Here is a 23,866-nt window from a genome sequence, read left to right as displayed (position 1 = left end):
CACTATTTTTAAATGCACAAATCAACCAACATAACCAGTTCCCAGATCACTAAATAGAACATGACCGATATCCCAGAGACTCTTTGTGTCCCATTCTGTTATCTCTCCAAGTGTAGCCACTATTCTTTTAATTATTTTAATTTTAATTCTAATTATTTTGTCTATTTTACACTTAATATAAGTGGAATTATATACTATGTTTTCCTTCACATCTAGATTCCTTTGCTCATAAACATTCAATAATATGTAGTGTATACTTGTACATTGCTTATTCTTATTGTTGAATAGTGTTCCTCTGTGTGACTATCACACAATTTACTTACTCATTCTACTTGTGAGGCATTGTGAAGATTTGATGTGAGTGGGGTGGATAGCCATTTGGGGGCAATTGAGTGAGAAGTTCCCTAGACAGAATCCCTGGACTGGTCACATGAACCTCTTCACTTCCAGCTTCTCATCACAGCAAGAGGACTGGACAATCAGGAATTCCCTGTATTTATCTCTCTCCTCATTGTTCCATCAGTAAGACAGAAATAGAAATTCTTATTAATATTTTTAATTGAGGTGTTATTTACGTACAACATAATACACAGAAATTAAGTGTTTTTATTTGAGTTTTGATAAACGTATATATAAATATGTGGGTAACCATCACCCAATCTGTAGATGAAATGTTTCATCACTCCATAAAGCTCCCTTGTTGCCTCCTTCCAATTAATTCCCAAATTCCATAGATAATCATCTCATAGACAATCATCCCTGAATTTAACTAGAACCTCACGGTATGGCTGTTTTTGTGTCGAGTTTCTTCTACTCAGCATTATCCATCCAAGTTACTATGGTTAGTACCAGCTACCGTATTGCTGACATAGTCCATTGTGAGCTGCACCTGTAGAATTTATATCATTAAAATGTTGATAAAAATCATCTCGTAACCCTCCTGAGCACCCCTCCCACTTTATGTTGATCATTGGAACTTGACCAGAATCAGCCCCTCTCACAAGACACCCTACCCCAGTAGCCAATGCTCCTGGATTCTCCACAGCTGGATTACTCAGACCTGGATCAAGTCTAATTTCACAAAATTAGATGATAATTTTGACCATTCTATTTTAGAATATTCAGGCTTTGCACCCTGGCCTCTTTAGCAATGTGGCAAAGTCTATGGCCCCCACCCTAAAAGAATGTGTTATAATGCATTCAATAAAATACATGATAATATAAGGGAAGCCAATTATGCTGAAATTGGCTAAAAATGTTTTTTAAACAAACGCATTAAAGAAACAACACATTTACCAACGTATTAAGTGAAAAAGTTCCCAGCAACAAGTCTAATGGCCCTGATCATTCTGGAGTGCTGATGTTGTCCAGTGCTACTTTAGGACACCTGTGATGATGAGGGGACAAATGTCTCTGTGTTCTGGGGAGGAGCTAAGACCACTCTGACATGTACCCTGCATTCAGAATCAAAGGAGAAGTTAAGTATCCATTATAAGTTAGTGGAAAGTAATTAATTTAATTTTTAATTATAAAATTTAAAATTATATATTTAACCCTTAATATATGTTATAATTAATTTATTTAATTTTTTTCTTCTAAATCCTGTATCCCCTAAATTCTGCCTTTATGGTCCCCAAAGAAGGAGCCTCTTCTTCTCTAGCAAAATGAAGATAGTATCTCTTTCCTTGCTAGGAGATTTAGTGAGACAGCAAGCATAAAACTGGCACATAGTAGGTGCACAAGAAATGGAAGTTTCCCTCTCAACCATGACCTAGACACTCCTTGTTCACACCTATGGGGAAAAAGAAAGGACAATTTCCGAGAATTCTGATTCTTATAATGACTTTAAAATTGTGTGTCACTGTGACCTACAGCATCCCACACAGGCAAACATCCCACTGCTCACTCGCTGGGCTTCTGGAAAGCGACACCTAGTGGATTATTACAGAACTGTGTGTGTTTTTCCATGGACCAGTCGGTGATCTCATAAAGCATAGTTCCTTGCAGCACTACCTGGGAAAGTAAGTCTGAGGCCCAAGTCCTATAATAACTTGTTTAGGAGGGGGCGGAGCAACATGGCGGCGAGGAGACGCTGCGAGTAAGATCTCCCATTAAAAAAAGTGAATAGGGAGGAAAAGCGGCAGGTCCCAGTGAGAACTGGGACACGGAAGATAAACGGGTGACGCCAGCGAACTGCCCGAAGAAGAAAGTGGCCATAAAAGAGGACTAGAAGGGAGGGAAGCACAGAACCCTGCTCCCCTCCCCCGCCCACAGAGGCGGCACTCTCCGACCGGCAGAGAGGAGGAAACAACACACCAAAACAACCAACAAGAACAAACGACGCAGCAAGCGGGACTGTGAGCGGAAAGGAACTATTGCAGCCACCACACCCCGTGAACGGGAGCTGAGGCGAACCCTGCAGGATCCGCCGCGGCGGTGAGCGAACGGCTCCGGGCGCCATTAGAGAAGAACAAAGACCCCGGGAGACGCGCACACAGCCCGGGCTGCCGGTAAGCTGGCGCGGAAACGCGGCGCGCTTGGCGCGCTTGAAAAGCAAGTGCAGACCGGGATCGCGGCTGCCCAGGTCCCCGCGCCTGCGACCTAGGCTTGCGGGGAGACGACCTAGGCTTGCGGGGAGACGCACGGAGGTCCTCACTGAGGTGAAGGTCCCTCCCTGAGTAAGCAGGAACCAGGCGCCCAGGCACGGGAGCCGGGTGCAAAAGGCGCCATTCCCGCGCCACTGAACTGGGCTACAGCCCGCGTCCTGGACCTGAGGGCTTTGAACTGAGACCCGGGGCACGAAAATTCGGGGCGTGGTTTCTCCACGACGGTGGGGCACAAGGCAGACACAGCACCCCAAAGCTGTTGAGGTGTACCCTACCATTCCCGCTCTGTTCTCTGTCCCACGGGGTGGGGGGAGGCGAAAAACAGCCCCCCAAGGACAATAGGAGAGATCTCTGGCGCCACCTAGCGACCAGGAAAAAAAAAAGTCACTAACACCCTATAAAACAGGACATTTCTTAAGTCTGCTTGAAAAGGGCAGAAGGTTTCTGGAGGACCCAGTGGCCAGCCGGGAAGTTATTCCACGCCAGGCCCCTTCCGACCAGCAGTCTGAGCCCACAGAGGGAGCAGGCACCCACGTCCGGGGCAGACCGGGTGCGCAGAAGAGTGTGCCTGAAACCGGAGGCGCAGGGACTGCATCCCGCTTCGCCATTTGAGAACAGGGACATTTCTTCAGTAAAAACTGCCTAACACCAGCAGAAAGCTCCCCCAGAAGACAGAGATGGCTCCTGGAAGAGCCAGAGGGGAGCGGAGAAGTTCACCCAAGATGTCAGTCAGTCCGAGCAACACAGTGTCCCAACGCATACGACAAATTAGAAAACAGACAGTAGGGAGTAGAAGAACCACACGCAACCTAACAACTCCTCAGGAAAGAAGCACACCACAAAAAGAAAACCACTCCCCAGATTGCAACGACAGCAACTTGGAAGAACTTCTGAGCCTTCCAGAAAGAGAATTTAAAATTGCCATGATTAAAAAAGTGATAGATCAGAAGAAGGAAATTGAGTCCCTAAAGAGGGAAGTAAGAGAAATGCAGGAGATCAAAGAATTAATGGAGGAACTAAAGAACTCTGGAAAAGCAATGAAAGCAGAATAGATGAAATGGAAGAACGAATAAGTAATCTTGAAGACACAGAAATAAAAAGAACCAAAACAGAAAAGGAAAGAGAAGTACGAAGGAAAAAGAATGAAGAAAGACTTCGGGAACTATCTGACTCCATGAGGAAAGGAAATATAAGAGTTATAGGAATTCCAGAAGGAGAGGAGAGAGATGTAGGAACAGAGAAAATATTCATGGATATAATTGAAGAGAACTTCCCAAATGAGAAGAAGGAGCTGAAAATTGATATACAAGAAGCAAGAAGAACACCAAACTTCCACGACGAAAGGAAAAACACAGCAAGACACATAATAGTAAAGCTCCCAAGAATCCAGGACAAGGAAAAAATAATGAAGCTGACAAGAGGGAAGAAACAGATAACAATCAAAGGAAAACCAATCAGGCTGACATCAGACTTCTCTGAAGAAACACTACGGGCAAGGAGAGAGTGGAGGGACATAGTCAACAGACTCCAAGAAAACAGATGCCAACCAAGAATACTCTATCCCGCAAAGCTCTCTTTCCTCCATGAAGAAAGAATATGGACCTTCCCAGACAAAGAGAAACTCCGGAATTTCATTGCGACTAAACCCCCACTCCAAAAAATACTACAAGGAATCCTAAAGCCAGAACCTCAGAGGGACGAATAACAACGAAAGAAGACCAAAAAAAAAAAAAGTTATTAAAAGAATAAATAAATAAAATCAAAGGAAAGACAAACATAATGGCAAATACAGATGCTAACATATCAATATTAACTCTAAATGTAAATGGACTAAACTCTTCAATAAAAAGACACAGAGTTGCAGCCTGGATTAAGAAACAAAACCCAACCTTTTGCTGTCTCCAGGAAACACATTTAGCTACAAAAGATAAAAATAGGCTCAAAGTCAAAGGATGGAAAACAATCCTACAAGCAAATGGGCCAAAAAAGAAAGCAGGAACAGCTATACTTATATCAGATAAAACAGACTTCAAACTCAAAAAAATAAAAAGAGACCCCAATGGTCACTACATTATGATCAAGGGGACAATACTTCAAGAAGAAATAACACTCATTAACATATACTCACCAAACGAAAGAGCACCAAAATATATCAGACAACTGTTGTCCTCTCTGAAAACAGACATCAGAGAAAACACATATGTAGTGGGAGACTTCAACACACCACTATCAACAATGGATAGATCAACAAGACAAAAAATAAGTAAAGAAACTAAAGCTCTAAATAAGGACCTAGAGCATTTGGGCTTAACAGACATCTATAGAACACTAAACCCAAAAAAAACGGAGTACACATTTTTCTCAAGCGCACACGGATCATTCTCCAGGATCGATCACATACTGGGGCACAAGACAAACATCAACAGATACACCAAGATTGAAATCATACCAACCATCTTTTCTGACCACGAAGGCATCAAACTAGAAATAAATCATAAAAAGAAGGCAAGGAACTATCCTACCTCATGGAATTAAAAGCCACACTACTGGAAGACCACTGGACTAACGAGGAGATCAAAGAAGAAATTAAAAAATTCTTTGAATTGAATGACAAGGAGGACACCAATATCCTAAATGTATGGGATGCAGCAAAAGCAGTAATAAGAGGAAAATATATAGCAATAGAAGCTCACATCAAAAAACAAGAAAGAACTCAAAGAAACAACCTAATCTCGAAGCTCAAAGATCTAGAAAAAGAACAACAAAAAAACCCCAGAACCAGTAGAAGAAAAGAAATAATAAAAACCAAAGCAGAAATAAATGAAATTGAAACTAAAAAAACAATCCAAAAGATCAATGAAACCAAGAGCTGGTTCTTTGAAAAAATAAATAAAATAGACAAACCCCTAGCCAGGCTCACAAAGGAAAAAAGGGAGAAAGCACAAATACACAGAATCATAAATGAAAGAGGAGAAATCACAACGGACACAGCAGAAATCAAAAGAATAATCAGTAACTACTATGAACAGTTATATGGAAACAAGTTCAACAATCTAGAGGAGATGGACAAATTCCTACAACTCTACAATCACCCAAAGCTAGATAAAGAAGAAATAGAACACCTAAACAGACCAATTACAAGCAGCGAGATTGAAATGGTAATTAAAAACCTCCCCAAAAACAAAAGCCCAGGACCTGATGGATTTACAAATGAATTCTACCAAACATTCAGAGACGAATTAGTGCCTATCCTTCACAAACTCTTCCAAAAAATTGAGAAGGAAGGGACAATACCAAACACGTTCTATGAAGCCAATATTACACTAATACCAAAACCGAATAAGGACAACACAAAAAAGGAAAACTATAGGCCAATCTCCCTAATGAACACTGATGCAAAAATCCTCAATAAAATTTTAGCTATCAGAATCCAACAATGTATCCATAAGATAATTCACCACGACCAAGTTGGATTCATTCCAGGGGCACAAGGATGGTTTAACATCCGAAAATCAATCAACGTTATCCAACACATCAACAAAAAGAAATATAAAAACCATATGATAATATCAATAGATGCTGAGAAAGCTTTCGACAAAGTGCAACACCCATTCATGATAAAAGCCCTTGAAATTCTTGGGATACAAGGAACATACCTCAACATCATAAAGGCCATCTATGACAAGCCAACAGCCAGTATCATTCTCAATGGTGAAAAGCTGAAAGCAATTCCATTAAGATCTGGAACAAGACAAGGATGTCCACTCTCACCACTGCTTTTCAATATAATACTGGAAGTCCTAGCCAGAGCAATAAGACAAGAGAAAGACATCCAAGGAATCCAAATAGGAAAAGAAGAAGTCAAACTATCACTATTTGCAGATGATATGATAATATACATAGAGAACCCAAAATCTCCACAGAAAAACTAATTCAACTCATCAATCAATTCAGTAAAGTGGCAGGATACAAAATCAACACGCAAAAGTCAGTAGCCTTCCTATACACAAACAATAAATCTGAAGAAGAAGAAATCAAAAAAACCACCCCTTTTATTATCGAAACAAAAAAATCAAATATTTGGGAATAAATCTAACAAAAGAGGTAAAGGACCTATACAAAGAAAACTATAAAACACTGTTAAAAGAAATAGAAGAAGACACAAAGAAATGGAAAGACATCCCCTGCTCATGGATTGGAAGAATAAACATTATTAAAATGGCCATCCTACCAAAAGCAATATACAGATTCAATGCTATTCCAATCAAAATCTCAATGGCATTCTTCAAAGAAATAGAACAATTATTGATGAAATTCATATGGAATCACCAAAAACCCCGAATAGCCAAAGCTCTACTGAAAAAAAAAGAAGGAAATGGAGGCATCACACTCCCAGACTTCAAACTATACTACAAAGCCATAATCATCAAAACTGCATGGTATTGGAACAAGAACAGACATACAGACCAATGGAATCGAATAGAAAATCCAGAAATAAACCCACAGATTTATGGTCAACTAATCTTTGACAAAGGAGCAAAGACTATGCATTGGAGCAAAGAAAGTTTGTTCAATAAATGGTGCTGGGAAAACTGGGTCACTACATGCAAAAGAATGAAGCTTGACCACTACCTCACACCATACACAAAAATCAACTCAAAATGGATTAAAGAACTAGACATAAGACCTGAAACCATAAAATACATAGAAGGAAATATAGGCGAAACACTACGGGATTTGCACATCAAAGACATCTTTACAGACACATCACCCAAAGCAGTGATAGTGAAGAGAAAGATAAACAGCTGGGACTACATCAAATTAAAGAGCTTCTGCACAGCAAAAGAGACAATAACAAAAACAAAGAGAAACCCCACCAACTGGGAGAACATTTTTGCACCCAACACTAATGATAAAGGACTGATCACAAAAATCTGCAAAGAGCTGATGAGACTCAGCAACAACAAAGAAAATAATCCAGTCAAAAAATGGGCAGAAGAGCTAAAAAGAAACTTCTCTGAAGAGGAAATGCAAATGGCCAACAGACATATGAAAAAATGTTCAACATCACTTGTAATCAGGGAAATGCAAATCAAAACTACCATGAGATACCATCTCACACCAGTGAGAATGGCACATATTAAAAAAACTAGCAACAACAAATGTTGGCGAGGATGTGGAGAAAAAGGAACTCTTGTGCACTGTTGGTGGGAGTGCAAACTGGTCCAACCACTATGGAGAGCTGTGTGGAGATTTCTGGACCTACTAAACATAGAGCTTCCATATGATCCAGCAATTCCACTCCTAGGTATTTACCCAAAGGACACAGAAACATCAATTCCAAAGAGCACCTGCACTCCTATGTTTATAGCAGCACTGTTTACAATAGCTAAGCTTTGGAAACAACCCAAATGCCCAAAAATAGATGACTGGATCAAGAAGATGTGGTACATATATACCATGGAATATTACTCAGCATTCAAAAAAGATAAACACATGCAATTTGCAGCAACATGGATGGCACTGGAAGGGATCATGCTCAGCGAAATAAGCCAAAAAGAAAAAGAAAAATACCAGATGGTCTCACTCATAGCAGGAATCTAGAAAACTTAAATAAGGGACCAGGAAAATGAATATAAGAAAGTGAAAATCAAAATCAACAAAAAAACTATGAACCAGAGACACTTTTTGGGGGTGGGGGGCGGGAGGGGAAGGATTAGGGTCAGAATGGGGCGTTTGCAATTGTATGGGGGAATATAAAAATAAAATTTAATATTTAAAAAAAAATAAAAAATAAAAAAATAACTTGTTTAAAACAGAGTTTCACAAGCCCCATGTCCTGTCTTATAATAAAAATAGCTGCTTGGCAATGTTCCAATCACACTTCCCAAAGCTGCCATGTACATTGTTTCTTTTCACTCTTGTATAGGCTTCAGTGTAGCCCAAACAAGTTGGTTGACTTGATCAAGACCACAGAGGCTATTAAGTATAAATGAAGGAAGCAACTAGCCTTTCCTGGGCACCTACTATATGTCTTGCACTTTCCAATCACATAAGCTTCCCAGTCACCCTTTTGTTGAGTGTGTCTCACACTCACATAGTCAAAAAAGTCACACAGGTGGATGTTTTGCAATATTACAACAAAATGATCCTGAATTATGTCTTAAGAAAAAGCCCTTACTGTGTACCTAATATGAGGCCTTTTACATACACTGTATGTATTTGTCCTGTCATTGTTACTTCTTACAGGTGGGGAAACAGATGTAGCAGCACAAGAAATGTGTTCAAGGTCATAAAGGGTAGACCAGAACTTGAAACAAGGCCTGTCTGAACCCAACTCCCTTTTTCATTATATGACATAGACCTTACTTAGTGAGCTCACGTTATGCATTCAGACCCTATGTTGAGCCTATACTCGAGCAGCCCTATTGCAAACTGAAAGTGTTATTACAGATGAGAAGACACTCAGAAAGGTTAAGACATGCAAAACCTGCCCCATTACTGAGTGGCTATCCTGGGATTTGAATCCAGGCACTCTGATTCCAGAACCCCAATCTGGAGGCCTCCCAATATATCTCAATATATTGGGCCTCCCAATATATCTCAATATATCGCCTATGGAGAAAATGAGGCCCAGTAAATACAAGAAGGCCCTAGGGTATGGGTGCATTTTCCCATAAAAACTCCCCTGGAAACTTAAATACCATGTAGCAGGTAGTGCCCCAAACTCTGCCATTTTAGAGACCTTGCCACTACCAGGGTCTATGAACAGAATGAATAGACAGAGCCAAGACTGAAAACTTCTGACCAAATGGGGGATTGAGGGGTAAAACATACTCAGAATAATTAACTTCACCCACTGTAGGTTAGCATAGGTAGATATTGATAACTATACTTCCATATCAGCCTTCAGGGTAACTTTTTGAGTGATTTGGAGGGACCAGGAGACTGCAGTGGTGGAAATGTTCTGAATGTTCTATATCTGAACTGTCCAATATAGTAACTGTGTGGTGTACTAGCAGTGTGACTGGTGTGATGGGGAGCTAGGGTCTCCGTTGGATTTCATGTCAGTTTATTGATATTTAAAGAGCCACAATATCTAGTGGGGCACATCTGGTAGTTACATGTAGCAGGAGAGAGGCTAAATAGCAGCACCTCAATGAGAAGTGTATTTCTAGTAACATAACTGCGTGAAGGTGTGTCTAGAAGTCCAGCCTACAAGAAAACAGGGTCAGTTCATTTCACAATCCATGCCCCCAGTGCCACTCTTGCTTGGGTTACTGCTCCCTCCATACACACAGACCAGCGGTCCCTCTCCCAGGCCAGACATCTGTCTACGGGCAGCCCTGGGAGAATGCAGGCACAGAGTTGCCACCCATAAGAACTGCTCTTGGATAGTCACCAGGCTGGCACTTTTCTTTCAGCATCTCATTTAAGCATGGGAGTTTGGTACTGCTAGTCTCATTTTACAGGCTAGAAAATAGACGCTCAGAAAGAGAAAGTAAATGGCCCTAGTTCATAGAACCAATAATTTCACCATCCTATTTATTCTCCAAGGCCTTAGGGTCCAAAACTTCTTATTAAAAAGATTTGCAAAGGGAGGAAGTTTACAGTGTCTGTACCCTTCCAGGCACTTGGACCAGCAGATTATGCAACTGAAATAATATCCACAAATAGTTGAACACAGGACTTTGACCATTAACAGATAGTGGTGTGGTTACAATAATTAGGGGAACAGTCAGCTTAGAATGCACTAGGACCCTCTTAGTCAAGCTGCATGCTGAAATAAGTCCTTATTTTCTGAGATTTCTCTGGACACAAAGGATAGATTCTTGATGATTCTCAAGCTCTGTGCATGGAGATGGGGTGGGGGAGGAGAGAGAAATGGAGAACATTCGCTGGAATGAGTGACGGCTTATCTCCCAGCTTCTGAGAATGCTTCACATTCTGTCACAATCCAGAGGCAACACTGAACATATGTTGTCTGAGTCCATCATTTTGCAATTAAGGACTCTGAGGCCCAGACACATTTGGTTCCAACAGCTCAAAGCTAACTAGGAGCTTTACGCAACATCAGCAGCAGCAGCCTGTGTCAGCATTGATTCAGTTGGGTCCTGCACGGGGACAGGGGCCTAGGCCATGTTGTCTACTGGAGGACCCTCAGTTCAGTGCCTAGTACAGTGCCTGGCACTTAGTAAACACATGATAAATATTTTTTGAATGAATGAATGCATGGATTTTCATCCCTCATCACCTGAGCTCAGGAAGATGTCTAACTGGTGGCAATAGGTCTAGAAAACCAGCCAGAGAAATTTGGGAAGGAGGCCCAGTGTTGCTGGAAGAGCTCTGTGTCCCTATGGTGCCCTCTACTCCCCATCCATTATCAAACCTGATCTTGCGCTCAGGTGCAGGTGAGTTGGGTATCGGGAAGATATACTCAGTGGCTGGATGGGGAGGTCTACAAGACAATGCCCGGGTTGACTCTGCTGCCAGCCAAGGAGCCATCATCACCATGAATCAAGCTTCCAGGGGCTAGGGTGAGGGATCACCAGCCATGGCAACCGCCACTTTCTATGACATGCAGGGCTGCATGGAAACAGCCTCAAGTGGGGTGAGCAGGCATGGGTTTATGGGTTTCCTCAGCAGTAATCTTCTCAGAGAAGCAGTCAATTTGAAAAGCAATTTTCTGAAGAGACTTTATCAGGAGAGTCAGTGAAGGGTGCTTGACTAAAATAAAAGGGAAAAATACAGCTGGCCATGATCATGTGCCCAGACGGCACAAGCAGGGAGCACAGCGAGCCCAGTCTGTCCCATGCAGTGCCAGCAGCCGTTGAGTGTCTTCCTGGAGTGAACTGTCTAGTGCAAGCTGCCCCCCTATTTCTCACCTGCACCCCAAAGAGAACTGTTTACTGGGGTCCTTTAAGACTGACTTTAAAGAAAATTTGGAACTTATGTTAAAGTCCAGTAGGAATGCCAGAACATCATAGTGGAGAGAAAAGAGAGCTCTCAGACACAGAGAGGCTCTGTGACCTGCCCCTGTCATGTCCGGGCTGTGGTGACTTCCGGTGTGAGTTCATGCCCACCTGACACAGCTGTAGAGGGGAAAGAGGAAACACCCCAACAGCCACCTGTGGAGTGTTCTGAAGGGACTGCCACCTAGCCAGCATTTCAGGCACCCAAGAAAGCTGACTCTTATTTTGCTATTGTTAATAGTCTAACTATAGTTTCAGAACCTTTTTTTTATCGTACAGCTGAGGATTCAGAGCACAAAAAGCATTCCATGTGGCCCCATGGAAACAGCCCCTATTTCTAGGCACAAGGCTGGTGACCGCTCATTTGCAACTATGTGCAATAAAACTTGGACAATAGGCTCGTGTAATCTCCAAAACTTTGGAGAGGGTCTCAGAGCAATTGATGCATGCCTCATTTTCTGCAGCAAATGAATGTCACCCATGGGGGTCTTTAAGGATCTCTGCACACCTTCCTTTGTTTCCACAAACAGCCATGTCCTATTTTAAACTTTTTATAAACTGACTTTTCCTAAGCATGGTCCCCTTTTCTTTAAAGTAAGAAAGGATTTTATTTCTTTTTCTTCATATAAAAGTAATATATAGTCTCAGTAGGAAAATCAGAAAATACAAGTGAGCAAAAAGAGAAATGATAAGAAACACCTGGAACATAGTGTTCCTTGGTCCTCACACTTGCTAAGAGACTTCCCTGCAAGAAGGAATGGCATTCTTCCTTGTCTACCGAGCCTGCTGCCTCTGGAATCCATATCAGGCTTTTAATTCATTCCAAGTGACTTAATGTGCTGACAAACACCAGGTTGGACACCCCATCCCTCAAGGCCTAGTTCCCACACAGACAGTGGGCCCTTCCTATCTGCCACGATCAGGTTGTTTTGTGAGCAGGCAATTCCTCCCAGTGCAGAACAAGTCAGAGTCCCTGGGGTCCTTGGAGTGGCATTCAACCCCTGCACAGACCTCAACTCCAAAGCTTCTAGGACAGTTCATATATCCTAGGACAAGTTTGTGCATTTGATCCCAACCCACCCTGTCCTAGGTGCATGGCCAAATTCCATGGTTTTTAGCTTCCTCCATCTCTCCTCTCATTCTCAAGATCCTTAGACCAGTAGGGGGCAGTAGGGGACCTGTGTTCTCATTTCTCCTTGTCAGTCACCCTTGAGTCACTTCTTCCTTGGCCTTTGCCTATGTTGTCTGGCCGATATGCCATAGGCTCTGGGAGAAGCAGGTCAGACAGTTGCATGGGAGGCAGACTCGAGGCACAGCCAGACAGGGACACACCAACCATTGTTCTGCCTATGGGGTTGCTTCTTGGGCCTCAAATTCCAGGTGTCTCTGCCATGCCTAAAGATCAGGGCAGCCCCCCTCACCCCAGGTCAATCACTCCCCAACTTTAACTCTAAAGAAAGCAAAAAAGTGAGAATGACTGAACTCCTATAATGAAATAAGAACCTTGTCTGAACAGCCAACAATGACAGTGCAGTGAACAGAAGGATCTGGTTACTGCTTCCCCAAGGCTCCTGTTAGGGATAGGTAGCACCTGTCTTAGGTGGCTTACCTGGAAGCAGAGCCTGAGAAAGTGTTCACATGCATGTGTTTCACTAAGAGAAACTTTTCAGGAAGAACCTTAGAAGTGAGGGGCTCCAGGTAGGAAGGAGGAAACCAGCAACAAGGTGATGTCAGGTAAGATGGACCTGTAACCTGACCCACCAGGAGCTCTGGAGCAGCAACAGCACCACACAGGGGTCCCCCCCACTTTGAAAAAAGGGTGCTGGCCTTATCATCCCCCTGTTAGCCAGGCATCAGCGACACATGCTGGACATGTGACACTCCAGGCTGGGAGCTCCCACTGCTTGAGGGTGCTTCTGAGAACCAATGAGCCAAAGCTCAAAGCAGCTGTGAGGAGGCACTGCCACCATCTTAGCCATGCTGGGCCTGAAGCTGTCCCATGTTTGACTCAATCCTTATTTCTCTCCTATTACAGAAGATCACCTCAGCCCTACAAAAACTTTTTTCTTGTAAGAGGGACTTTTCTGTTAACTTACAGAAACTCCATTGCAGGGTGGCTGTGGGTCTCATTTCCACCCAAAGTAGTACCCCATCTCTGATCCTCAGCCAATCAAAGAACTATTTCATTTGGCTGCCTAACCCTGGCCCCAGTAACAATGTGACCTTTCTGTCAGGGTTTCCACAAACTGACCTGTAAAAGTGATGTCCCTGTGTGAACTCCAATCCACAAGTGCACTTTGTGCAAATCGAGGCCAAAAAATGAATTTTCTTAGAATTCAGTTTTCTTAGGTTCATGTTTTCAACCCTTTTGAAAATAGAGACTGTTACACTTGACAGGTGCTGAGCAATACTTTAGGAAATCTAGCGGGGTTATTACTAGGGTAATCATCTCTGGTTGTTGGCTTGTGGACTTTCTTCTTGAGTTTTTCAAAGTGCCCTGGCCTGTAAGATAGGAAAGAGGCTGAAACTCATTTATAAAATGAAGAAAAGTAAATTAAAAATTCAGTTTCTCACTCAACTCATCATATTTCAAGTGTTCCACAGCCACCTATCAGGTGCCCATTGCCTTAGATGGCACAGATAGGGAACACGTCCACCATTGCAGAAAAGTGTATAGCCGGGCCTCCCTGGCGGCGCAAGGGGTTAAGTCTCAGCACTATGAAGCAATCTGCAGCCACAGCAGCACAGTTCGATCCTTGGCCAGGGAGCTACCCGCATGGCACTGCAGACCTGTCCTGCTTCGCCCACTGCTCCCCTCAGCAGTGTACTTCAGTAGATCGGCCTGTTCTTCTCCCCACTCTGTCTCTGGTGAATCCTCTCACCCCCCTGCACCTCTGGCCTACACCCCAGCTCTTGTATGCATAAATAAATAAATCTTTAAAAAAAAGAAGAAAGAAAGGTGTGTGGCCAGCACTGGTCTAATCGCTTGTAACTATATGATGTATATGAGTGTAACTTGAAAGGTAGAAAGTTATATCCCATTAGACAGGTGAAAAAAATGAGCTCAGACAGTCCCCTTCATGTTGAGTGACTGTAACTTGCTCAAACCCATGCAGCCGGGTGGGCACCCAGTTCTTCCTAATTGACCCCAAAGCCCCTGCTCTCGCTGTTGTCACTTGAAATGCCCTTCAACTCCCCTCCTATGGTGTGACCCTCCCTTACCATATCTCCTCATCACTGTGCCCTCAGGAAAATACCATCTACTGGCAAGCTGGTGCTGACCCTCACAACCAATGCCTGTGAGGGACAGGAAAACTTTGTCCGCTACCTGGAGCACGTCCAAGCCGTCATTACAGTCAACGCAAGCAGAAGAGGGGATCTGAACATCAACATGACTTCCCCGATGGGCACCAAGTCCATTTTGCTGAGCCGGCGTCCAAGGGATGACGACTCCAAGGTGGGCTTCGACAAGTGGCCTTTCATGACCACCCACACTTGGGGGGAAGATGCCCGAGGAACCTGGACCCTGGAGCTGGGGTTTGTCGGCACTGCACCCCAGAAGGGGGTGCTAAAAGAGTGGACACTGATGCTGCATGGCACTCAGAGCGCCCCCTACATTGACCAAGTCGTCAGGGATTACCAGTCCAAGCTGGCCATGTCCAAGAAGGAGGAGCTTGAGGAAGAACTGGACGAAGCTGTGGAGAGAAGCCTGAAGAGCATCCTGCGCAAGAACTAGCTGGCTCGTGGGCCTCCCGCCTCCCTCCCTCCCCCATCTCTGCCTCTCTTTCCTCGCTCCACATTTCTGTCAGGCACCTAGCAATTACTGTCATCCCCACACAAGCGATTCCAACTTTCTTGATCTGAAGCTTCGCTCACTGTCAATGATTATTTTCATTACAATGGAAGCAATCTTTTTTATTCTATGCCCCAAATACAGTGTTCCCACCAACACCGATGTCCTATTTGTCACTCTAAGTTCTTTGTTTGTGTCATTCAAATAGGTGATATCCTGCAAATAAAACCGGGACAGCTTTCCCCTCGATTTTTTCATGTCTGAGAAGAGAAGAGAATGAAAAGGCCACACACGGTGACTCCAAGAACGTTTATTCATGGTCTCCATGGAGGGGACCTGTTACCTAAAAAAGATAATCAGACATTTTGACAGAAGGTGAGCTCTGAATTTCTTAGAGTGCAGGAGCTGCTGTAAGTCCCTTGGGGAAAGATGCTTTGAACATAGCCTGATTTTTCAGTGACGTAGATTAAGGTGACATGATTTGATAGATGCCAGCCAGAGAGATCCCTGATCACTGGATGGGGAAGAGAGAGTCAAAAAGCATAAGCACTGAAAACCTTACCACCAACAGCATAGCTTGCCCCCCTCAGCCAGCGTGACAAACAGAAAGAAAGCCTAAGTAGCCTGGCTGTCTTCTCACCAGCTGGGGCCCTGAGTTTTCGTAAAATCTGCTTGAGAAGCCCAGATTACTCTCAGTTTGCATAGAGTTCATTCCAGCCCCAATTTTCCGGGGTTCCTGACATAGCTACCCAAAAGGAAAAATGGCAAGGTATGTTTGTCAACTTATCTGAAAAGCTCAGTGGTTTTTAAAACAGAAATGCTCCTTTTCCTCAGTCACCTTGAGGTTTTTTAATCTGATATAAGTGAGAGAACAGATGAGTATTTTTTTCACAGCTTTCCACACCTATACTTGAGCTCTGGTTCCAAAACATAAATTTGGAGGGATACCTATTACTCCCTCGTGTGGTGATTCCTGTGATAGGCCTCTGCTTTGGAAGAGGTGAGAGAAGGGTGAGGGGGCATGTCTGAGGATGTGAACAGCCATCTTCCCACGAACCTCCACTTGTGTGGAGCCCCTTCTGCCAAAAGGGAGAAATGCCACCTCATCCCCTCTGTAACTTGAGGCCTGAAGGAAGCAAGAGAAGACCTCTGTAAGGAGAGCACACAGTCACTATCCTGGCAACTAAGTTACCCTTGAGGACTTTAAACATGAAACCCCCAAAGGCCACACACTCTGCTTCCCGTTCAAGTCCAAGACACCACCCAGTTTCTTCGCCAAATAGAAATACTTCCTCCCCTGCCATCACTGTTTCCCCACCCATATGAACACCCACCATCCCCAAGAAAGATGTGTTTGATTTGATTCCCAAGAACCCATTGTCCACTTCTGGCTTCCTTCCTCTCTCTCGTGGGGGCAGTAGCTTAGGCTGAAGCTCCTTCCCTTGAAGTCAGCAGCACAAGGGTTCTGGGATCCACTCCCTGAAGGGAGCAACTTGTGAGAGAAGTCTGGAAACCCCATTTTTTTTCTCTTCCCCAGTCCCCATGTTAGCATGGATTTCTGTCTTCTTTAACACCATCTGACTTTCCCTATAATGCTTTAAAATGTGATAATATTTATGACTTTTAAAAGAAATTTATTACTTGTTGCAAAGGTCTTTTTAAACCAGTTTAGATTTAAAGAAAAAATAAATGGAAATCATCAAAAATACTCATTTCACATTAACAGTCTGAAAATAAACCAAAGGACATTATGTGTGCATATGTGTATAAATGCACACAGAAATATATATACATATGTGGGCTATATACATGTGTGTATATATATGTATAAATATATACGCTTGTATAAATGTATAAACACACATATACCTAAAATGTGTGTATGTGTATTACTGAAGAAACAGACACCATATTCATCTCTAAAAGAGTATTTAGAGAATATTAAGATGATTCTGGCTAAAGAGAAAGGCCGGTGAAAATTCAGGTGAAAATGTTCATCAACTCCCATTACATTACCTCTGTAATTTTGCAGCTCTATGTATAAACATTAAATGTCTTATATAGCATCAGAAATATAAAATAGTTGTCCATATTTTCACAGTTGTGATATAATTTATGAAATTAGAGAGTAACTTATCAGCTTCTTACTAGAAATGGCAAGTTTTGATATGAGTATACAGTATATAAAAATATATATAGTGCTATATAAAAATATTTGGTCTTGATTTCATTTTTTGCACCAGTATTAACACTAAAATATGTCTAGCTAGTGAGGTTTTTATGATATCCCTGATCCTAATGCAAGATATATTTATTGTTGTTTACTTAAAAATAAGTAAATAATGATTAATCAAGTTAACATTGTTATTCCCTCTGACAAAATTTTTTAAGTAAATTTAAAAAGACATGTTGTAAATTAGGAGACTCAACAATAAAACATTACCTTCCAGAAATTATGTGGGATGTGATATGTATTACATAAAAAAATTTCCATCCATTCTAGGAGCAGATAATAAAAAGTTGCCAAAGAAAAATCTAAAAAGGCTGCCTTTATAAATATGTGTGAAAGATTTATAATTAACAAATAAATCACACACAAATTAAGAACAAAAACACCATTTTTCAAACTCAAAATACATCCCATAAGTGGGTTGTAGAGTAACTGTAAAGAATCAAGACCAGCACTTTTTAACAGAACAGAATCGATTGGATTGGATAGAATAGAATAGAATAGAATAGAATAGAATAGAATAGAATAGAATAGAATAGAATAGAATAGAATAGAATAGAATAGAATAGAATAGGAGTAGATCATGCATATCAATAAGTATTTTTTCCTGAAATATTTGTTTCACAGGTGTGTTTATTTTATGTGTCTATCTCTCTCTGTCTGAGTATGTATTTTTTGAGTGAGTATATTGGCTCACAGTGCAAAATACATTTCTTATTGTGAGTCTTGGTAAAAAGTCTTTTAGAAACACTATTCTAAAATACATTAGTCAAGCTAAACTACATTATATTGTAGAAACAAACAGCCCCCAAATCTCTCAGAGCTTTAACACAACAAAGGTTTATTTACCATTCACACAAATTCTATTAGGGCCCAGGTGACTTTCCATGCAGTATCTCAGGGATTTAGGCTGCTTCAATCTTTAATCTTCTGGTTTGTAATTATAATACTACTACAATCACCCCACTCAAAAGGGAAATCATGGAGGACACTTTTCTACTCTTCTATGTTCAGCCTACTGAAGACATATATATCTCCTAACATACTTTGTATTGGCCAATACGGGTCAATGACCCCTGCTATAAATGCAAAGCAACTGGGAAATGCAGGGGACCCATGGAATAGGAGGTGAACATTGCATCTCTCTACCACAGAAACTTTGACATTCCCTTAAAACATCTTCCTAAGCACTGATTTACATGGGAACCTCTCCATGAATGGTAACTCGTGGTACATTATTACAAACTAACTGTATCCTATTTGACCACAACTTATTCTATCAAATCTTATTTGTTTTAATAAAATATTAATATACCTATCATAGCTCAGTTTTAAAGCCATTTTCAATTTTGCCCTCAGGTACAATATTTATCAATCCCAATTTGTAAAATCCGAAGAGAGTGTTTAACCAAAAACAGATACAAAAAGATGTAAGGTTTAGAGTAAAATTTTATGACAAACTTGGACACTACTTTTCAATACTTAAGTTCAAAGATTGATTTCCAAAAGATTAAATTAAAATATTGTCAATAAATAGTTACTATTATATATCATCATCATATCACCCATAAGTTAGTAATCATAAGTTAGTGGTGAATGTCTTTGTTGATTGGGTTTATCACATGAAAAACCACAGACTCGAAGAACTTTGGGAAACATGAGGGAGCATTTATATTTAGAGAGAGAAATGCTGAGTTAGGGGAATTGGTGCTTTCATAGCCAGAGTATGTTCTTAGATGCAAAGAGTCTATTTTGATAGAAATTCTTAAAAATCAAAATGCCAAGATTAGAGAGACAGGATTCCAAAACTCTGGGAGCTGGAAATAATCTCATCACAGAGTAATCTGTGTCAATGAAGATGACTTGGTTGCAGACAAATGACTCTAAAGGAGCAAGTCAACAGAAAGGGTGGAGGGAGGTACTCAGCACATGGAAAATTAAAAAACAGTCGGGACACGAAGTTGGCAGACAGTGCCTATAGTGCTTGGTGTAAGGAAGCACAGATGCTGATGTAGAGGGAAAAACAATCCCTGAAGAGCAGAAGCTTTTTGAGTACAACAATCACAGCACTGGGGAGACCATCACCAGACAGAGTGCCTTACAGCAACTTCCACCTGCCAATGGGTTATTCTATGTCCACCCACAGCCTCCCAATTCCTCATTCAGCTTCCCAAGGACATTAACAGCAGCAGAGGGAGTTACCAGCCTGCAGGCTACAAGCACCTGGTCCTCTAGAGATGAAGAACCCTGTCTGCATTGCAAATTAATCAACTAGTACTTAGGTTCTACCACCAGTCTCTTGTGCATTTAGATTCAAAGAGTCCCTGTCCTTGGGTTCAAAAAAGTCTAGCTAAATTTGGTTTGGGATTTATAAGAGACCAGGAATCAAAATCTGACCCATAACAAATTCTCCATTTTAGCACATCAGCTTCATTTTTTCTCTTATAACTTGGGGTAGTCTCACGGTTTATGAACCTGGGGATAAAAGCTGCCCATGAGAAATTTACTTTACCCAAAGACATGAAAACTCTGTGTTGCCAATTCCTAATGTTTACTCCTCCTTGTGTTGAACATTTGGATGAGATAGGGGTGGTTAGAAATCTAGATTCAGGGCCTCCCTGGTGGTGCAGCGGTTGAGCGCTGGGTTGTGAGGCTGCCCGCGGCCTCTGCGGCGCCGGTTCGATTCCCGGCTGCTCCCCGGCCACCGGAGGAGGGTCCCACATGGCGCGCAGACCTCTCCTGCCACCCGCTGCTCCCTTCAGCAGTGTACTTTGGTCCCTCTGCCTGCTCTGCTCCCCGCTCTGGTGAATTCTCTCACCCTCCTGCCCTTCTGACTGTACCCAGTGCTTGTATAAATAAATAAATGAATAAATCTTTTTAAAAAAAAAAGAAATCTAGATTCAGGGCCTCCCTTGTGGTGCAGGCGGTTGAGCATAGCGCTGTGAAGTTGTCCGCAGTCTCTGCAGTGCCGGTTCGATCCCTGCCATCCTTGGACCAACCCACATGGCGAGCAGACCTCTCCTGTCTCATCCTCTGCTCCCCTCAGCAGTGTATTTCGTCAGTCTGCCTTTTCTGTTCCCCGCTCTGTCTCTGGTGAATCCTCTCACCCTCCTGCACATTTGGCCTGTACCCCAGTTCTTATATAAATAAAATAAATCTTTAAAAAAATAAAGAAATATAGATTCATAGAATTCTAGATGCCAGAATAGCCAGATGAGGCTGAAAATTCCTTCAGTCTAATGTTAGCTGTCACCTATTTCCACCTGGAAATAGGTGCCCTGTCCATCCAAGTTCATGGCCCTCCTCAAAGATGTCTCTCTGTGCTCATGAACTACTCTCAGCTGGAGAGAGGGCAGAAACTGCAACCTTCCTATCTCTTTTTTGTCCCCATGTCCTGGGACTACTGACAGTCACAGGTCACAGGTTAAGCCACCTAGTAAGCTCCTGGTCACAAGGCCACAAGCACACAAGAGGCACCAGCACAGCAGAGTTATGACCAGCAGGGAGTCTTTTGTTAGAACATGTGTCCCAACACAAACCCTCTTTATATGAATAAAATATAAGTCAGTATGAATTTTTTGAGGCATGTACTTATCCAAGCAGGAGAAACAGGGGCCAAGCACTTGTTCTAATCAAGTTACCTGAGTGATGTCCTTCATCATCTTCAACATGTCAAAAGTCATATGAGCTTTGAGGCAACTTCATTCACCAACAATAGCTCAACTACAAACCTCTGGTACTAAAATGGAAGGGTAAAGTTGATTATCGAGGTCACTTTAAGACCCTTTCTTACAGCACAAGCTTCAAGTCAAGGAGAGACTCAAATAGAATTTTCCTATGTGAAAGGGGAAGAAAGAAACCATGGTAATAGTAGGTTAGAACTGTCTTCTGTTATGGCAATTGAGTGTCGTATTAGATCCAGTTGGTGCAGGCCCTACCTCATGGGGTCAGCAAAACACAGTCCATGGACCCAACCCGGATGTTTTCATAAATATGGTTTTATTAGAAATTATCATGCCTATTTGCTTCTGTATTTTCTGTGGCTGCGTGCATGCTACAGTAGCAAAGTTGAGTGGTTAAAACAGAGTCCTTTTTTGAAAGAGTTTGCCACCTCTTCCTACATCTCCTTAGTCTGCCCTGGGCCAGTACAGGCAGTCTCCTTATGTGCCAAGGATGCTGTCTCTCTGCCAGATTACCTAGCTGCAGGGCTCTGCCAAGCTTAATGTACAGCAGGAGGACGCCTTGGGGTCACCATACCTAAGGCAGGAGGGACATTGGGACACAGATATCCCAGTTTCTCACCACCTATTGGGACATATCTGGCCTCTTCAGGGGTTTCCAATGGGCTGGAATCCAGGAGCCCACAGCAGGGCCCATGGGGTTAATGCAGACTTTGTGGGTGTCTCCCTTCCCTGTCTGATGTCTACCTCCAGTGAGGAAAGAGAAACTCCCCACCCCCAGTGATGTGAACAAAAGAATTTAATATAAAGTACTAGAAGCTGAGTGAAGAAGCTGTTATCCTTCATTAGAAAGGCAGAGAACATGAAGCATCACATGGACCAACGTGTCCATCAGGTGTGAGTCAGGGTCTTACTGTGACCATGAGGGTGGTGCACGTGAGGCCCCAATGGGTATAGTTCTCAGAACTAAAGAAAAGGCTGGGGGAAAAAAAAAAAAACAGCTTAAACCAGCCTAGAAAAGGGATAGAGATAGGAGACAACCTAGGGGCAGGGATGCACAGCAGAATCCAGTAGTGATTGCTTCAAAACTCCTGTATGCCGGGGCCAGCTCCAGTCTTCTCTGTCATGTTTTAGACTCGGATTTCTAATTCCAAGAGTGGGTCATTTTGACACAAACACCCTGTTACAGGGGAGGAAGAGGGGCAGCCCAAACCCCGCAAACCTGCCTATTCTAAATGGGTTCTGCCATCCGCCGCATCAACACAAAACATAGGAGACTTTAATGGGAAGGAACTTTAATACAACTAGGAAACAATACAGGAAAGGCAAAGAATATAGTTTCTAAATCAAGCACCCAAATTTACCCGTCCCCTCGTGGGTAAAACTCCATCCAAATGGGATTGGCCTAGAGCAAGGCCCCAAAGCCTGCCACAAGTCTAAAGCATCTTCCAGTGGGGACCCACAGAAAAGGGTCAGAAACAACCAGACAAGCCTGGAAGGAAAAGAGCAAAATCAAAACAAAAACCGCCATGGTCACCTCCCCACGGGTCTCTCACCCACATCTGTGTCACCCAGTCTACGACCAAAAGGCAAGAGCAGTTTCTTCACATATCTCTCCATTCCATGTGCCTCCTCCAGGTCTCCTCCTGGCTCTCCATCCTGCTTACTTCCTTCTTCAGTCTCCTCTGCAGCTTCCTCTCTCCCTGCTCAGCTCCACCCTCTATTTGGGTGGGGCAGGGAAACTGGAACCTCCCCCTTTCCTGGGGACCACCCTGTTACAACCCCACAGCACAACCCCACAGCCAGAGGAAGTTTAAGCAGTACTATCCCGTGTGGAAGTAGATCCTCAGCATGAAGCCAGGGGCGTCACTCGCAGATTGAGAGGTACCACTGGGCAGATGCCAAGCAGCCACGCTAGGCTGGCCCTCCCATAGGCCAACTCTGAGACGAGGAGTTCTAGTTAAATCTTCTAATTGGAAGGAAGCATTTACACATGGGGGAGCAGAAAAGCAGGCCAGGGAAGGAAGGACGCCACTTCAGGACACACAGATGAGTGGGTTTCTTCATGGGCATCGTGGGCTCAGATCCACAGGGACTGTGCACAGCATGCCTCAGAGTTAGCCCAGCAGACGAGCAAGAGAGATAGGCTGTTTATCTACCAGGTCCTGTCCCTCCTGGCTGAAGGCTGCTCTTAGGGTCATAAAGGCCCCAGCATTCCCAATCCACCACGGGTGTGGACCCAGCAGGCTCCAGTGGCCATAGGAGCCCCTCAGGCAGAAGTCACTGTGCTCCCGGTGAGGCCATGGAGTATAGTCGTGAATAAGAAAAGGGCTGGGGTGGGGCAGTCTGCAAGGCTCAGCACCCAGGGCAGCTGATACTACTCCACTTACTGATAATTGACTCAACTGCTTGAAGAATGGGAGGGCAGGGTGCTGGGATACAGATTCCTCGCAGGGTGGCAGTTTCAGGGAGTCTCAGTCCTGGATTTTAGGATTAGTTGGGAAAGAAAAAGCTGGAACTCTGTAGGGTAACAGGCCCAGGCACCCACAGCACTGTACTTCAGGAGTCCCTGGGCTTGTCCACAT

At 43.0% G+C, this 23,866-nt stretch overlaps 1 protein-coding gene across 1 annotated transcript in view; it reads left to right on the top strand.

Annotated features, from left to right (window-relative positions):
* The window catches only part of PCSK2 (proprotein convertase subtilisin/kexin type 2), a 244,172-nt gene extending 228,574 nt beyond the window's left edge, over positions 1 to 15,598 (top strand). The window contains exon 12 of the mRNA XM_037494323.2: positions 14,828 to 15,598. Coding sequence (XP_037350220.1) covers positions 14,828 to 15,314 — 487 coding nt within the window. The 3' untranslated portion in view covers positions 15,315 to 15,598. The remainder of the gene's footprint in view (positions 1 to 14,827) is intronic.
* The last annotated feature ends 8,268 nt before the right edge of the window (positions 15,599 to 23,866 follow it).

Source organism: Talpa occidentalis, unplaced genomic scaffold, assembly GCF_014898055.3.
Source record: "Talpa occidentalis isolate TD23 unplaced genomic scaffold, MPIMG_talOcc4v2.1 talOcc4.10, whole genome shotgun sequence".
NCBI classification, from domain to species: domain Eukaryota; kingdom Metazoa; phylum Chordata; class Mammalia; order Eulipotyphla; family Talpidae; genus Talpa; species Talpa occidentalis.
The sequence above is the reverse complement of the archived record's forward strand: the minus strand, read 5'-3'. Positions and strand labels throughout refer to the sequence as shown.